The 18,827-nt window shown below is 38.6% G+C and overlaps 1 protein-coding gene across 1 annotated transcript in view; it reads right to left on the reverse strand.

Annotated features, from left to right (window-relative positions):
• The window catches only part of LOC121420426 (neural cell adhesion molecule L1-like), a 36,221-nt gene extending 17,888 nt beyond the window's left edge, over window positions 1-18,333 (reverse strand). Inside the window, 8 exon segments of the mRNA XM_041615051.1 lie at window positions 540-668; window positions 10,339-10,492; window positions 10,913-11,170; window positions 11,397-11,530; window positions 11,977-12,276; window positions 13,446-13,736; window positions 14,150-14,254; window positions 18,282-18,333. Of these exon segments, the coding sequence (XP_041470985.1) occupies window positions 540-668; window positions 10,339-10,492; window positions 10,913-11,170; window positions 11,397-11,530; window positions 11,977-12,276; window positions 13,446-13,736; window positions 14,150-14,216 (1,333 nt within the window). The 5' untranslated portion in view covers window positions 14,217-14,254; window positions 18,282-18,333.
• Between the last annotated feature and the right edge of the window lie 494 nt (window positions 18,334-18,827).

An 18,827-nucleotide genomic window follows, 5' to 3' on the forward strand; every position in this document is an offset into this window, starting at 1 on the left:
ATGGAATTGCAATATCATTATACATTGTAATTAATTAATACAGAAAAGTATTGCTTCTATTCATATTTCATAATATAAATTTATTTTCAAATGACGCTGATATTTCTAATTTTTCATGATGCTACTGTTATCTTTTCCTGATATGGTTTTATTCAAACCAACAATCTCTTTCTCCTTCAGTGCCCCATCATTAAACTAGATTATGATATCTCAAGAGACAATATAAATGATTTTAATTTCTCGAATGAAATTGTAAATTAAATATTAATAAACAAGCAACAATCAATTAGCCTGACCATTAAAATATCTGAAACCTTCTTTCCCTTGGTAAAATTCCTGGAAAAAAAATACAAGATTTAAATAATTAAAATAGCTTATGAGCAAACAGTATTTCCAATCAGTATGTTACTTCATAATATCACAAAAGAAAAAACGAAAAAAAAATATTTCAATAAAAAAGAGAAACCCTAGATCTTGAAATCTTGAAATCTTGAAATTCCTTAATTTCTTTGTAACTGACAATGAGGATAATATCATACCTAGTTCAGGTAATGGAGTGTTCCATTTTATAGCAGGGGTGGGCATGCCATCAGCCTCACAATCAAGTAACGCTGCCCCTCCTGTCTCTACAATGGAATCTTCTGGAAGTACTGTAAAATTGGGTGCCACTGTTTTGAGGGGAAAAGTGAAAATCAAGTTTTGCTATCTTTCAATTATTTTTATTTCCATCATGTGACAACACTGAGATAATTATTATGCATTGAGACAAGAAAACAAAGATTATGTACATGAAGTTTTCATTGAAGAAAATGGAAAGGTAAGTCTTATTTGTCACACAAGTGTGTGGCACACAGAAAGCAAACAGTATGCTGCACTGGGAGCTCTGCCAGAAAATAAATGAGATAGAAAATCAATTTTATAAGCCACTGGCGTAAATTCAAGCAGTGAATATATTCTTAAGGGGTGGGAGATGACAGAGTAGATAATAGGTGAGCGGCCAGAAGCCAAAAAGTGCCTTATTTCTTGACTTTAATCCCCCCGGCTGGATCAAAGCAAAATTGTACATCAAATTAAAGGAAATTTTCTGAATTTTTTGGAATTGGGCATCAAAAATGCCGTAATGTGTAGCATCACCATGGAAACCAGCCTTGAATAAGCCACGCCCATTTTAGATACTTATTGAATATTCATCATGAATATTGATTTTTTACTTATTAATTTAGATTATCAGGTATTTTTTCTTATTTTCAAAGGCTAGATCTACTATATATTGTAAGAAGAATTACTGAAAAACAACTTAGCATGAATTTTATGACCATTTTCTAAGAAATTGTTGCCTAGCAACATAACTTTCCTTAGCAACCATTTAGCTCCTTAAGTAAACCACGTATTTTTCTATTTCAAACCTAACTTTTAACTTTTTAACTAGGTTGAATTAAACCAAATAAGTTACACCAATTAAATTATATAAAGTATTATTGGAAAATAATAAAAAGAACTGAAAACCCCCATTTTAGCTATTGCGAACCTGAAATAAATTCGCTAAGCTCTACCTGACATACCCCTTCACATCGTACAAATTGCCAATTTTGTTCAGTTATTGTATTGTTATTGTTCAGTTTGACTACATTGATACACGTGCGTACAAGTCACATACTTTATACTATTTTGTGGTGAAAAAGTTGATTGAGTTTAAAATACCTGATCAAATATCTTGTCTTCAATAGAACAACAACAAAATGACCATTTTACATTACCCATGGATACCAATTTGTTGCCTAGCAACGACTATTTTCCATAGCAACGACTATGTTAACCCTCTTTTCCCTGGACAAATCTGTGGAAAAACAATCAATTATGAGAAATAATTGGCCTACTAACACAATTATTATAATGTCTATAACCTCGTTTGCAGTAATCATTCAACAAACTGACTATTTTATAGCTTCCATGGAGTCAAATGTGTTGCCCAGAAACAATATTCCCTAGCAACGGCTATGTTACCACTCTTCATCTCGGCCAAATGTGATGAAGTTGTGCCTTAATCTAAAAATATTGAGAAAATTAACATATGATAGTTTGTTATCGATAGGCAAACAACATTCCGAAGTTTACCATTATGTACTGACACAATTTCATTGCCTAGCAACACTATTTACCTTAGCAACGATATATTTTTCCCTTAATAAATCTTGAGGAAAATAATCCACTTTTAATTGTACAGTACCATTTGTTCAATAATATACCTACATACATACTGGCAATGGTAAATTGAAGGACATCGCTTCATTTCTCCTATTTCTAAAAAAAAATAATAATTTATCCTTGTACGTATATTGATTGTCTACCAATTCTTAATATGAGAATGGTATTTAAACTTTATCATTTAAGAAAGAGCAGCTTCAAAGAGAAATTTAAATGTTTTTGCAGATAAAAAAGGAATAACATGGTTTGGTTGATTCATCGCTGCTGGTACATAGCATTTTTTTTTAGTTTGCTACAGTAGGTATAGCATTGATGATATAATAAAATGGACAACACTACTCTTCAGGCACAGTCCCTGATTAAACCTTTGATCATAAAGTGGGTCTTTACTTTAGGCTTGTACAGATATTTTTTCTATTTCAGGGACCTCCTATACTAGTACTCAATTAAAGTCATTGGCTAAGGCTTTTGGCTGCATATTCAGATCACTTTCTTCGAGTGAATATAGAATGGTTAACAAATGGATCTCTCTTGTCAAATAATACATAATCACCCATGCATGTCCATCTTCCAAGGTTGTGTCTGTGTTGAGGCTGTAGCCCAAAGATGCCAAGGCTGTGAGTTCGACAAGTTTCTGTTGAAACTTTAATACTATTAATAAGTGTCAGAAGCTTAATCACAGGGAACTTATGATGTCACTTTTAATCTGATAACTGTCAAGAAATCAGAAGGGTGAAAGTATGGAAACTTGGGATCTTAAGCCTTATGATATGGCGGGTTTTTTACCTGATTGCTAAGAAAGCAAACAACCAGAGGACCAACAGCTTAATGTCCTCTTCAATTCCTGGTAATGAGGATAAATTGAGGATGCGCCTTAAAAAAGAGCACTAATGCACCAAGTGGGAATCAAATCCAGCTCACCGGAATCTGAAACCCCCGCTCTATCGACTGAGCTATCATTCCTGATCAGGCAAAGAAAAGGACAAGAAAACCAGTAAGGATAGAAAGGCTTACTAAAGTGGGAGATGTTTTCTATGTGTAAATGTCATTATGTAATATGTCATGAGGTTTGCACACATCTGCTGAATAGAGACAACCAGGGTGGGGCATACAATAAAAGTCCCGGAATATAGAGAGGAGGCATATCAGCTTACGTAGTCTTTGATGTTGTCCTTAGGGTATTTTCTGCTACAGCGATAGTGTCGGTGACTCTGATGGTTAAAAACTGATGCCTTAAATACTCAGTTAAATAAAAGATGTCTGAAAGAAAAGACAAGGATTCCTCTCAACATGCATATGTAAAGGACGTTGACATGGGTAAAGCTTCAGAAAACGGGTACACATTCCTCTATTGTCATGATTGTTGGGCTTAAACTAACGCTACTGTTCGTTCCATGGAGATTTAGATCAATGTAAATCTTCAAACACATCCATGGTATAAGAAATGTGTCTGAGAAATTATCTGAAACTGATGTAATTGGGATGATACCCCTACAGTATTGGTAAAAAATGCTAATACTAACAATACAAATGCATTTGCATTTGTAATAATGCTTTGTTCAAATAATAAGGCTGGAACATTTAAATTAGAGCCATAATTTTGTATCACTACTTGAATGGAGTAGAAAAACATTGAACAATAATCTCTAAAGTAATAATCACTCCTCAGTGTGCCAAAACGGACTCAGTGATGATCTGGCAAGTTTAACTCCTATACTGTGCTATAAATCATCTCTGTCCCGATCCAGAAAGACTCAAACTTAGTGTATTCCACCTTAAGAACAGAGAGCAGATCAAAAACTGAGGGTCAGGTGTTAACAAGCCAACCTACCTTGGCGTCATTGTAGACCATTCTTTTTTCATACAAAGAATATGCTGCCAAAACAAATGCAAAATTTGGAGCAAGGAATATCATTCTGAAGAAGCTGGGAAACATTTGGGGAATTGATAGATGCCAAATCTCTCTGTACCATAGCTCTGACTTTATGCTTCTGCACTGCTGAGTATGCAGCTCTTGGTGATAAATATTGACTTCAAATCTTGAATGGAGCTTGCAGAGCCATCACTGACTGCCTGTGACTAAAAGAAGTGAGTAATCTTTACCTACTATGTATTATTGCCCACCCGTACGTCAGAAGTCATCAGCATAGATGAAAGAAAAAACAATCAAGAACATAGTATTCCATTCGTCAATCATGAGCCTGCAACGAGACTCAAATCTAGACACAGTTTTCTCTGCTCAATAGAATCCCTTGATGACTCTGCTCGCATAAAAGCGTCATTCACTGGTCTAACAATCTCCATTCTGTGATGCACAATCTCACCTATGGACTTAGTACATCACTCTCTAGGTCCAAGTGAAGAATGGCCTACCTGAACTTGTTTGAACCGCCTATGGGGCTACAATAGGAATGGAGAAACTTCCTGCAACTGTAAGGGTGATCATAGGATACAACACTTTTTTGGCATACCCTCCTACCAGAGCTTTGAACTGCCACTGCCTTTGCCACTGCACTCGATTCTTTTCACAGGAAAGCTACATGTAGATCTTGTACCATTATCAGGACACGACATCTTTAATGACCTAAGAAGAAGTGTGTCATTAATTATCTGACTGGTAGAAGACACCTCTTTATGGTAATCTGACATTTGGGGGAAAAATGATTATTTGGTCCTGGGTTGTGGGATGGGGGAGGGGACAGGGACTTAATTGGTTCCTCATGGGGTTGTCGGTTAGGCCATGGACCTAGGTCCATGGTGAGGCTAAAGCTTTGCTGAAAACGGTGCCTATATTCTGATTGTTAGTGTTTTAAGGTGAAATTTACAATTTGTCAGTGAAAGAGCAAAGATATTCGATGCTAACAATCTTACCCAATATCTACATACCCCCTTAAAAAGCCACCTTTTGGAGAGACAAACTCCTGCACACCTAAGCTCCCATTTGGTCATAGTATACTGAATGATTTTAAAGGGCAATATTTGCTCTGTGCCCATCTCCTCGGGTAACTACACAAGTCCTTTGTAAAGAGGGTTCAAGCAAGAACTGGCTTTAGGGTTGAATGATTCCAGATCTTTGGCAGCGCACGGCTCTGGTAGGAGGGGGGGGGCAGACCAAAAGGTGATGCACTGTCTGATCCTCTCCTCAGTCGTAGATAGTGTCTGCATCACTGCATATTAACGACTTTGCACCTTTTTGTTCCAGACCATAAGCGATTACATGTAAGACATAGCCAGGATGGCCATTCGTCATTTGAACCTTTGGGCGTGATTCGCTAGGTCACATGGAAAGCTTTAGCGTCACAGACTGGGGGTGGTTTTGTCCATAGGGCGATCCTTTGACTATGTGCATAGCTATCAAGGGATTCAGTCAAGTGAAGGAAATTGTCTTGATTCCAGTCTCTTTTTGTCAGGTTCATAGTTAAAGAGTGGAAGAAGGACATCTTTTTTGCTCTTTTACCTCTATATCTGGGGGACTGTGCCACACAATAGGTAAAGATCATCTACTCTTTATGGTAGCAGACAGACGGATTACTTGGTCGTCTGCGTAGATGTTAAAGAGGAGTTGGGCAAGGACACTTCTTTGTGGGAGACCATTTTTCTGCCTCCACCATTTCTTGCTGGGACCACTGAGATTCACAACCAGTTTGAGGGTATTTTTTTTAATTAGCCTTGTCAACTTGACTTCCTTTGTCATCATAATGACTTTCCTCGTAAGTAGGCCTACCCCATGATTACCTGTTTCATAAGCTGCAGTTAAGTTAACAAAGGCTGCTCTAGTTTTCAGACCTTCCTCAAACCATCTGATTTACCGAGTCAGACTCAGTACTTGATAGGTAAAGGACTTTCCTGGCCTGAATCTTGCCTACTGGAATGAAGAACTCAGTCACAAAGGGAACAATGCGGTTAAGCAGGAGCTTTTCAAAGGGCTTGTATGTGTGACAGAGTAGAGAAATTTATCTGTAACTCTGATGGGTCTTTGCCTGGCTCAACTTTGACAACTACCCTAAATGTCCTCTTGGCATTGTTTTTTTTTCTTCATGCAAACAGTAGTTTAACATGTCAGCAGCCATTGGTCCATGAAGGGTGATCTGCTCACAGAGGACATCTTGTTGCTCTTAATTATTCCCTTTGATAGCCTAGCACAAGTAGACAAGACGTTCAGGTTGAATGGTCTTGTGTATTTAAATGACTTTTAGTTGGGAGATCGACTGTCACTGCACTTTTATTTAGGGAGGTTGGCCCTTCGTGGGCAATAAATAGGGTTACTTTGACTGTATAAGAAGATAGTGGGCCACTTGGTCGGTGGTCACTAGGGGTATAGTTTGAATCGTTTTTCAAAGATCCGAATCGTTTTCCCCGGCGTTTCTGCTGTTGTTAGTCATTTCCATTGATGTTAAATCACTGTCACTTTCTTTTTTATTATCCATAATGACAGTTGTCAATTTTCCCCAACATTCAAGTGTATCGGCACCAAAGGTGTCATTCTCAAAGCTCCTGAAATATTTACAATACAGCAGCTTCATCATTCGTCAAGCCCGGAGAATAGTTTGTACAGCATCCTCGTGGAATATTCTTCTGTGATGATTTCTTTAACAGCTTTCCAAATGTGTCGTAATGAGTATGGAATGCTGGAAGATCCTGTGGATAGTTATCCGGATCTATGACAAACTGCTCTCAGATTGCTTTCTTTAGGGTGAAACATCTGTGAAAGGGAACTGTGCATGGAGTGATGGCTAACCTTCAGTCCAATAGGTTGATGTTGAGTGTGCGGGAGAGGGTCAAGCACAACCTTCTCACATTTTGTTGGGTGATGCAATCTGATTTGCATCTGACCAGTTCTCCACAAGTTCTCCATCTCGTTGGTTTTTCCATACCCCCAGATAATGCTGTGACTGTTGAAATCCCCAATAAATTACATTTTCTCGATCGGAGGTGGCTTCTCGAGGAAGGGAGAGAGATTGGTTAGGAGGTTTATAGAAAGAACTTGAATGGGAATACTCATAAGTTCAATGGTTAGGACTTTGCCATTTATCTTGATGAGACAATAACAGGGCCTACTCCTAATTAATTCTACTTAAACAGATATTTGACCTGCTAATTAACTGCTGGAATCAGTAATGTAATGCCCACTAATCTACAGAGACTAATCGGCTCTAGTGAGCAACAGGCACAGATTAGAGTAATTTTTTGTTGTCTGGTTGGTATATACGACGTACTGAGGATCTCTTGATCTGTGTTTAAATCATGGCAGGTGATCATTTAAAAGTTTTTTCATCAAGTTGTGCAGATAAACCAGCAATCCTGTTTGAAGGTCTGCAAGTATTGTGTTAACTGCCCTATTGCCCATCCATTGGTATAATAACAAAAAAAAACACATTCCAACAACACAGGAAAATTGCCAGAATTGCAGATAGAAACTTTGATAGTTCATTGTGATTTACATATTTTAGTAGGAACCTCATAAAGTAATTAGTTTTTGAGTTCACAATGTACAGAGTTGCCAGAATTGCAGATAGAAACTTTGATAGATCATTGTGATTTACATATTTTAGTAGGAACCTCATAAAGTAATTAGCTTTAGAGTTCACAATCACTAAAGTATGGGAATTATATTTTCCATAAGATAAATAATTCCGTTTTCCCATTGCAGGCACTCTAAGACTTATGGCTGGTCTTGGATACACTTTAAGACTTATTGGTTGGTCTTGGATATATATTACCTTTCCTAAAATGTATAATAAAATGTTCCAAATTACAAACTAAATGATATTGTTAATAATACCCATTTCCTCTACCATGGCTGTACGCAGCGAAAAGATTATATCCTTCCATTTACTATGAATAAGCGTCCATTGCCAAACTCGGTCGCTTTGCTTCCTCGCTTTGTTTATTAGAGACATTTAGTCGGCTTGCCACTCCAAAGAAAAGTTTTCTGTATACAGCCATGCCCTCTCTCAATATGCCGACTGCCTGGCCAGATGGCTGAAATTAATTATCATCACCACAATAAATGCTTAGAATAGTATAAGATGCATTTTGAGGACCAAAAAAGAACTTGGGGAGGTTGCAGGCTTGAAATATCGCCAAAAATTGATGGTTGCTAGGTAAAATGCTAGTGCTAGGCAACGTAATGGTTTCCATAGGTAACAGGAAATTCTATGAATATTGAATTATTTAGATTAGAACAGATAACTTAACACAGGGTATCTACACAAAATTCACCAAAAGTGTGCATGATATCCTTCCATTTACTATGAAAAAGCATCCCTTGCCAAACTCAGTCGCTTTGCTTCCTCGCTTTGCTTCTTGGAGACTTTCTTGCCACCCCCAAGGAAAAGTTTTCTATATACAGCCATGCCCTCTCTCAATATGTGGACTGCCTGGCCAGATGGCTGAATTTAATTGTCATCACCACAATAAATGCACAGAATAGTATAATATGCATTTTGAGGACCAAAAAAGGGAATTTGGGGAGGTTGCAGGCTTGAAATATCACCAAAAAGTGATGGTTGCTAAGGAAAATGCTGTTGCTAGGCAACACAATGGTTTCCATAGGTAACAGAAAATTCTATGAATACTGAAATATTTAGCTTAGAACAGATAACTTGACACAGGGTATCTAACTGAAAATTTTCGCAAAATTCACCAAAAGTGTGCATGATATCCTTCCATTTACTATGAAAAAGCATCCCTTGCCAAACTCAGTCACTTTGCTTCTTCGCTTTGTTTCTTGGAGACTTTCTTGCCACCCCCAAGGAAAAGTTTTCTGTATAAAGCCATGCCTTCTCTCAATATGCTGACTGCCTGGCCACATGGCTGAAATTAATTATCATCACCACAATAAATGCTTAGAATAGTATAAGATGCATTTTGAGGACCAAAAACAGGAATTTGGGGGAGGTTACAGGCTTGAAATATCACCAAAAAGTGATGGTTGCTAGGGAAAATACTGTTGCTAGGCAACATAAAATGGTTTCCATAGGTAACAGAAAATCTGTGAATACTCAATTATTTAGATTAGAACAGATAACATGACACAGAGTAGGGTATCTGTTTGATTTATAACAATATTACAATATCCATTAAATGATGCGTATAGTAAATACACACAAACATATATTTTAGTAATATGTCACATGCAGGGGTTAATCAAACTCAGCAATAATGTAACTATTCATGATCATATATGCATTATACATCCTAGTCTTCCTCTTTTATCACTTTTTCATCAAAATTCACCTTTTTAATTAGTTTTTACAAATTAAAAACTTTAAAAAAAATATAAAATGAATTAATCTGGTAAAAAATCAAAGAATATTGAAAAGTGTATATGGTTGCTAGGGAAAATAATGTTGCTAGGCAACGGTTTTGAAATCAAATATGTATAAAATATATATTTGGTTGCTAGGCATCATATCATTCAATCTGTAGTGATTTTATCCTTGTAAATTCTAAATTTATATATAAATTAGTATAATTAATTAACAAATCTAAATAAGTTGCTGCTTTGCTTTTATCACAAAAATGGGCGTGGCCTATTCAAGGCTGGTTTCCATGGTGAAGCTACACTCTGTGACACTTTTAACTCTCAGTTCTGAAAAATTCAGAAAATTTCCTTCAAAATGATGCATGTTTTTGCTTTGATCCAGTCGGGGGGATTAAAGTCCCAAATTTTGGCCTCTCGCCGCTCGCCTATAATTTCCTCCCCCCCCCCTTGAAAAGTGTGACATCATCAGTGGCGGACCGTGACCCAGAGGAGACAATGCATTGGAGGGGCACAGCATTGTTCACAAACAATACAGTGCCCCTCCATTGCTTGTCTCCTCCGGGTCACGGTCAGCCACTGGACATCATGTATCTAAACCTGTGTTATAAGCTGTTATATTCCAAAAGGTAATGAAGCAATAGTTGAATGTTTACCACCAATGGGGAAAATGTTCAAAGAGTGTATATAAAAATCACAACCTTGTTCTCTGTTCAACAATATAACCAACAGAGAAAACAATTTACATTCATATATAGCTCCAATGTATAAAAAAAACCTAAGTTGTATTTGTGCTAATCTTGTGAGAAGGCCCACTTGTTGATGAGTTTCAAACACGGTCTGTGCCTACAGACTAGGTGTATTCTTACCTTGTACAATCAGTTGAACCCTTGTAGAAACTGTTGTGATTGAGTTGCTTGCTTTACAGACGTAAAACCCGCTATCTGTGACCTGGATACCAGTTATTCTTAACCAGCCTATAGCTGGCTCCTGAATCCTATCAGTGGGCAGATCACCCAACTCCTAGAATTCAACAAATTAAAATGCAAAGAGAGAATTGTTACTTCAGTGATCTACAAAACATAGACTTCTCAAGGACACTAAGATCACCAAACCAACAACTGCGTCAAGTACCTAGACTAACAAATAAGATGCATCGTGAAAGGTCTTTCCCCTACAGTTCCCCCTAGTACTATCCGATCACAACTTAAGACATATCTCTTTAATGAAGCATTCAGTTACATTATTCCTTTATACTTTACAGCCCTATGTAATTGATTAATGGTTGATGTTGCTTGAGTGTAATTTCCTCTTTTTTAATCTATATTGCACAATTTTATTTCTGTTCAAATAATTAGTAATGAAAGTACATGATAAAATACATACTTATGTATAATCATCAAAATCCTGACATCAAACTATCTTTCTGTTAAAAACACCCACCTTCCTCCACTCAATAGTTGGTGTTGGGCTTCCCGTAGCACTGCAAGGGAAGGTCACCCTCCCTCCCACGACCACAGACTGATCAAGCGGCACTTCAATAAAGATGATCTCCTGGGTTGGGTCGGTGACAGTGAGCAAGGCAGATGCCGTGTTCTCTCCCCAGGCATTGGTAGCCCGGCAGGTGTAGTACCCACTGTCCGACTGCTGGGAGTTTGTGATGGTGAGCCGTGAGGAGGTAGCTGTAAATCTACCGCCGGTCTGTTATGGAAAAAAAATAAGAACAATGATGATGATGATGTTGATCATGATGATGATGATGGTGATGATAATGGTGATGATGATGATGAAGGTGATCAAGGTGATGATGATGATGACTGTGTATAATTTTCCGAATTAGCATAACAGTAACGATAGCAAAGTGCAGTCTCCGCAAAGAATGTAGGCTACCTAGTAGAAGCTCTGACAGTCTTAATAGTCTACTCACTGAAATGACAGTATCTTGTGGATTAAGCCAGTCCACAGTTGATGCCGGGCTTCCATTTGCCTCACATAGAAATGTAGCAGTCCCTCCTAAGACCACTGTAACAGGTTCAGGAGTAATAGAGAAACCTGGTCGACCTACAAAAACAAAGAACACATTGTTATATTAGAGAATTAACAGGAATTCTCATCACCTGGAAGCCTTAATTGATTTTTTGTTTTTTATTCTACGTATGGACCGACTATCAATGCTTCAATCACATTCCCCTACTGTGGCAATACATCGAGTCGAAAACAGACGTTTTATTCATTTCTATTCAAACCACCTAACTATAGCTGGTATAAAATATGTGAACAAAGCTGTTTTCAACTCGCCGTACGGCCGCCATGGGGGACGTACGACTGCGCCACTAGCTACCACAGGAAAGCTGAAGAAAAGATTATAAGACCTAAACTCATTCAAAATCAACCCTGATTAGCTAAAGGTTTAAGCATAGGTAGGCAAAAAGAAAAATTTGAAACGTTTCGTAATAAAAAGCAGTATACAAGTAATATCGAGTTTTCCTCCTGTAAACTCAACTCACCTATTAGAGTCACTTCTCCCAACAAGCTGTATCTTGTTAAACCAATCAAAAGTTGATTGGTTGCCAGACAACGATAACTACCCCCATATTGGTGATCCAGCTCATTGACCTCTAGCTCGCTTGTCGTGACTCCTCCCACCTCTGATGTGCTGATATCAGTTGTCATGGAGATGTCATCTCCATTGAGTTGCCAGGTGATGGTTGCCATGGGAATGCTTGCTATGGAGCATTGGAGTGAGAGGGAGGAGCCTAGGTTTTGGGTTACACTGTTTGGGCTTGCTGTGAAGCTAACGCCAAGACCTGGTAAGAATAATTTCAACCCAAAAAAGTTTAAAGACAAACCAAAGAAACTCTTACGATTGGCCATCATATCTTGATTTTATGTCTGAGGAGCGTTTCATCAACATTTTCTTCCCACAAGTTGTCAGATCTGACAATATTTCTTGATTATGATTGGCTGAGAAGCACTTTTACCATAGTAACTATTGGATAAAACAGTACTTGTCGGATAAAACGTCTGACAAGTCCTTTCATGAAACGCTCCCCAGGGGGGCTGGGCCACCTTTCAATAAGGCAAATGTCTACAGGTTACAGATTAGCAGCACAAATGGAAAAAATATGAAAGGACACAACAAATCTCCAAGGCAAATATTGCTTTTGCAATTCATAAGTTGCTTTCCCACTGCCACAATAGACACGATCTTTGAAAAATCCCTGTGAAAGTTCTTAACATTTTGTCAAGTATCTACAATTTAGTGGGGTATTTTATTTTAGGGTATACAGGTATATTGCTTTCACATTGGCAAATATACCTGGGGGCCGTTTCATAAAGCTGTTCACAAGTTAAGAGCGACTTTACGGGGGTGTTGCAAGAAAATATTTGCGATCAATTGCAAATATTCTGTTGCAATTTTACAACTGATAGATTATCGTTAGCTGTAGCAAATCAGATTAAACTTTTTGTTTCAAGGAGCAAATTAGCAATCAATCACTAATTTGCAATTAACTGCAAGACATATGATTGACTTAGGGACTAAAAATTGACTTGTAATTGATGGCAAGTTTCTTGCAACACCCCATAAGAATGACTGGTGAACCTTTCTTACTAGCTAAACCATCGTAAATTAACATGTTGTTGGATATCATTTACCTTGAGAAAGGATCACCAGTCATTCTTAAAGTCGCTCTTAAATTACAAACAGCTTTATGAAACGGCCCCCTGGTAATTTGTAATCAGGGTAGTTCAGGGTAACTAGTATTGAGTAAAGGACTAAAAATTAAATCAAGGTTGTGTTAAAAAGCAACCACTTGTTTGAAAGGACAACCTATCAACAAAGATCACAAGTTTGGTTACCCTTGAATATTCCTCATTGAAACATTCAAGGAACCTGAGCATAATGGTCATCCAGTCCTTAAAAACAGGTTCCATAGTTGTCATATGAGAAATAATAGGCCTACAATGTACTCACTTGCCAAAGCCAATGTCACTTCATCACTCTCGATCCTCTGTACTCCGCTCTGTACCCTACACCGATAGCTCCCCAGCAACTCCTGGGTCACCCTCTCGATGTACAAGGTCCCGTTTGAGTACACAGCCAATCCTTCACTGCCACCAATTACCGTCTGACTGTCCCGCACCCAGGAGTAGGTTGGTTCCTGGCTGCCGATGCTGGCCCTGGCAATGCAATGCCACCAGAGGGCCTGGTTTAAGAGTACGGCCTGATTACTTGGGGCTTGGGTGAATTGTAAAACGCCTTGAGCTAGAAGAGAAAAGAAATCTATTTTATGAAGCACTTTCCTTGCAATGAAATTACCATTTTTCCTAACAAACCTAAGATCTGGAAAATAATTTCCTCTTTATTTCTTTTATTAAAGTCTTCAATCTGTTTTATCCAATGCAAGTAGGAGAGAAAAGGTCTTTACCATATCTAATTTCATTCAAATACAGCATTCCTTCAAAGTACACCTACAATCATTCAAACGGTACAAGGGGATGCAATGGTTATCAAGGGGGGGGGCTGACCATGCAAAAATTAAACAATCAGTATCTTCATCTTTTTGTACACTTTAAAAAAAAACAGTGAGGGAGAGGGGGTTGAAGGCTCTAGTCCAGACCCCCTGGGTATTGAATTTCTTGTGGAAAATGAATAAACTGTTGCTTTAATTACAGTACCTTGTCTGCTGTTTAGGATGAGTATGATTACCAAGAACACCAGTTCTGAAGCAACGTAGAGCCCCATTCCAAATCACATACAATGATCAAGCCTTGAACTTAAACCTGGAAAAGAACAGGAAAAGAAATACAAAGACTGTTAAAATCCTACGCATTCAGTTTCACTTTTTACGATCGAGTTCTCCCCCGTGAGGAGTTGATGGCAAATTTCTGTATCAGTGTTATAACCCAGGTCAAGGACTTCTCTTTCCGCTAGCTTTTACTTGCAAACTAGTTTGAAATGGGTCATACTTTTGTGTCTACATACGGGTATGATAATATCTATGATTATTGGACATTGGAATTTTCCTTCTATGGAGATTTGGATGATTTGCCAATGTGAAGTGAAGGACTTTGCATTTACCGCATTTGAAAGGTAATTGCCATTTCTCTGACCATAATTGCAGTCTATCCAAGTCCTCTTGAAGATCGCTGATCTCTGATAAGTCACTCACTATATTGAAAAGTTTAGTGTGCTGACTTTTTTAGCACAACAAGCTATGTTGAACGAAGAGCGACCACGAAACATGGCAATACATTTCAAGATTTTATGAACTATTCTCTGATCGAAGTTGAAAATAAACAGGGTCCCGTAACACAAAGGTTAGCTTTGATCGTATGCTTGATTTTTACGATTGATCGTACATTGTAGTCAATGGAATCAATCATAGAAAAATATTCCATTTCATTGCTAATTTTTGTGTTACGGGCCTCAGATGTTGCAATCAAAAAGACGAATAGGGTCCAGGCCTAGTCTAGTCGAAATTCAACAAACATTTAGATCTAGGCCTTCTATGCACACTTCATTCTGTGAAAAAGATATTTTAGATTAAACCAGACCTAAATATTGCAGAATTTAACTGAAAAAATCAACATGTCAAATACTACCAGTCACAATTTTTGATGCACTAGATCTATACCTGTTACAAGTTTAAAACCAGACAACAATAGATTCAGTGAACCAAATCTATCATTCTCTGGCTTTAAAAGGGAGACTTAATAATAGTGATTTCAAGAATTGTGACTAGGGCCTAGGCCTAGTACTAGTGTATCAGGCAGGTTACAAACAATAGAAGATCTCTATTGTTTGTACACATAGTTCCTCAAACCTGCCCGATACACTTTCTAAAAGTGAATGTTGAACTTTTTAAATTTAATTCAAACAAAATGTTAAGCTTTTAAATGCAGATCTCGGTAAAAGAAGAAGTCATTTCTTAAACTTCTTGGCATTTTTACTGGCACTGGCCTGCTCACATGGCTCAACACAAATTCAAAATGAAAAAGCTCATCTCAGCTCAGTCAGCATGCAGCAGGCGCAACAGTCAACACATCACAAATCATCACAGACACATGCACTCATTCAATGAACAAGGTTATAATATAACCTTGTTCTCAGTTATATCTCCATGTGTGGCAAAATAAGGGTGACAATGTTTGGCTTATTTTCTCTTTTTCTTTGGGGCAAATGCTTGATTTTTTTACACTGACTGTTTTCATTACACCTATTATTCATACTACTTGGCTCTTATTTCAATTTGATTCTTTAAATCATTTTTTTCTTAATTAAAAATAGAGATCAAAAAATGAAAATTTTCTTGCCATATTACTTTCCACCAATAGAGGGCGTACACAAAAATATGCCCAAAAGTCAAGTTTTTGAGCGCTCTGGTGAATACAAAAATTATTCCCAAGTTATTAATGAAAAATAAATTGAAACTGTATGAAAATTAGTAATTTTGGTCACAAAAGTGATATTTTAATGATTTTTTGAAGTGTGTGCTCTGTACAACATTGGCATACCATAGTCCTACCTGTAGATTCACCACAGGCAGGGTGGTAGCAGTGAACAAGTGGACACATGCGACGATACGCATACCACATAAACACAAACATGACAAAGACAGGCATTATCGTGATATTTATTGGGAACCACCGTTCACTTCATAAGCAGTGCTTTATTCAGTCACACGCACGGTTCCCAAGTATTTCCACCTCCATTCACTTTGTACACAAGTGCTCGTATACATGGACGAGTGGTCCCCGAAACCACGATTTGGGCATTTTGGCCCAGACTTACCACACGCCCACAGACACAGTCATGACACACAAGCAATCAGTGCTAGTTTAAGCTTTTGCACCGCCTGACGAAATAAAACTTGAGCAGCTTTGGGGCAAGTCTCAACTCAAGACAGGCCCCAGCCCCCGGGGGCGGGCCTGGCCCTGGGCCAGGCTACGTTACGGCTAAGTTACGCCTACGGCAATTCCAACCCGCTGCCGCTGGCTGCTCCATCTCGATCTGCATCGGGGCAGCCGGCAGGGTCGGCCTGGCACAGTGCCTTGGCAGTGGCAGGGACCAGCATGCCAAACTCACAACGTTGGCATCGTTGGCTCATTGGTAGCATGCCAAACTCACATCGTTGGCATCGTTGGCTCGTTAGTAGCATGCCAAATTCACATCGTTGGCATCGTTGGCTCATTGGTAGCATGTCAAACTCACAACGCTGGCATCGTTGGCTCATTGGTAGCATGCCAAACTCACATCGTTGGCATCGTTGGCTCGTTAGTAGCATGCCAAATTCACATCGTTGGCATCGTTGGCTCATTGGTAGCATGTCAAACTCACAACGCTGGCATCGTTGGCTCGTTAGTAGCATGCCAAATTCACATCGTTGGCATCGTTGGTAGCATGCCAAACTCACAACGTTGGCATCGTTGGTAGCATGCCAAACTCACATCGTTGGCATCGTTGGCTCATTGGTAGCATGCCAAACTCACAACGCTGGCATCGTTGGCTCGTTAGTAGCATGCCAAACTCACAACGTTGGCATCGTTGGCTCATTGGTAGCATGCCAAACTCACATCGTTGGCATCGTTGGCTCGTTAGTAGCATGCCAAATTCACATCGTTGGCATCGTTGGCTCATTGGTAGCATGCCAAACTCACAACGTTGGCATCGTTGGCTCATTGGTAGCATGCCAAACTCACATCGTTGGCATCGTTGGCTCGTTAGTAGCATGCCAAATTCACATCGTTGGCATCGTTGGCTCATTGGTAGCATGTCAAACTCACAACGCTGGCATCGTTGGCTCGTTAGTAGCATGCCAAATTCATATCGTTGGCATCGTTGGTAGCATGCCAAACTCACAACGTTGGCATCGTTGACTCGTTGGCAGCATGCTAATTAATGCAAGTCACAACGTTGGCATCGTTGGCTCGTTAGTAGCATGCCAAATTCGCATCGTTGGCTCGTTGGTAGCATGCCAAACTCACATCGTTGGCTCGTTGGTAGCATGTCAAACTCACAACGTTGGCATCGTTGGTCATGTTGGTAGCATGCCAAACTCACAACGTTGGATCGTTGGCAGCATGTGGAGGTGCCGTGGCCGAGTGGTCTAAGGCGCCTGGCTATACATTGAAAAGTCCGGGGTTCGATTCCCGGCCGCGGCACCTATGCCCGTGAGCAAGGCATTTAATCTACAATGCTCTTTTATCCTGCTTTCAAATAAAATGGAAATGCTATATGCATTATTGGTAACTAGGTGTGAACTTGTTTTGTTAAAAAAAAAAAAAAAAAAAAAAAAAAAAAAAAAAATGCAAGTCACAACGTTGGCATCGTTGGCTCGTTAGTAGTATGCCAAACTTAACTCACATCGTTGGCTCGTTGGCAGCATGCCAAATTCACAACGTTGGTTCGTTGGTAGCTGCACACTCACATCGTTGGCTCGGATCATGAACAATCTCGCAACGGCTTGTACGTTGGCCAAACTCACAATGTTGGGTCGTTGGCAGCATATGCCCGATGCCAAAAAACGCGTATACATGTACATCGTTGGCTAGACTTTAACAAGTTCGAAATAAAGTCACGACTCCTGGCGCATGCTTTGTGCAAACATCCTTTCATCACATCGTAGGTCGTTGGCCGAATCAAACGCCCATGCTCTCGTCGTGCGGGGTATTCTGCAGTTGTTCCACCGTACCTACGTACACATTATCTATTTAAAGATATACAGGTAAAAATGAGGTATACCACACACATTATAAGGAAATCCCTAATATTAGTAGTATCTTAATATTTTCATGAAAACATTTTTACCCGAACCTGCCTTCGCCGCTCATCATAATTTCGCTGCTACGGACGCTACACTGAATGTAGAACAGAAAATTCATCGAAAAATTTAGTAAATTTCTGCAGTGCCAATTTGATACTATACATTTTAGTAATATTTTTTCTATTTTACGTTCAATTTGTAATTTTATCCTTTAATAAAATATATTTTTTATTATTATTTATATTTCAAATCCTTTTAGTAGGCTATAAAATACATTGATGTAACTGTTTGCAAATAATCAATATTGCTATTGTTAGTTAGGTAATCTGATCTGAATGCAAAAAAAATGTACCAAAATGTGCTCCTATTTTCGGTGACTTTACTATGGAACGCCAAATGCCACCTTCACAATTCTGATGAAACCATGATAGAGTAACCCACCGCTATGCTTTAAGTTTTGTAAAAAAAAAAAAAAAAAAATAGTTAAATGGTTAAAAGTAAAACTCAAATGTCACCAAGTCGACAAATGAGCAATTATAAGCTAGAATCTCTCGCACAAGTTCCTTCACTTTTTCAAATCTCATAAATTT

The sequence above is a fragment of the Lytechinus variegatus genome, chromosome 8 (genome assembly GCF_018143015.1).
Source record: "Lytechinus variegatus isolate NC3 chromosome 8, Lvar_3.0, whole genome shotgun sequence".
Lineage (NCBI taxonomy): Eukaryota > Metazoa > Echinodermata > Echinoidea > Temnopleuroida > Toxopneustidae > Lytechinus > Lytechinus variegatus.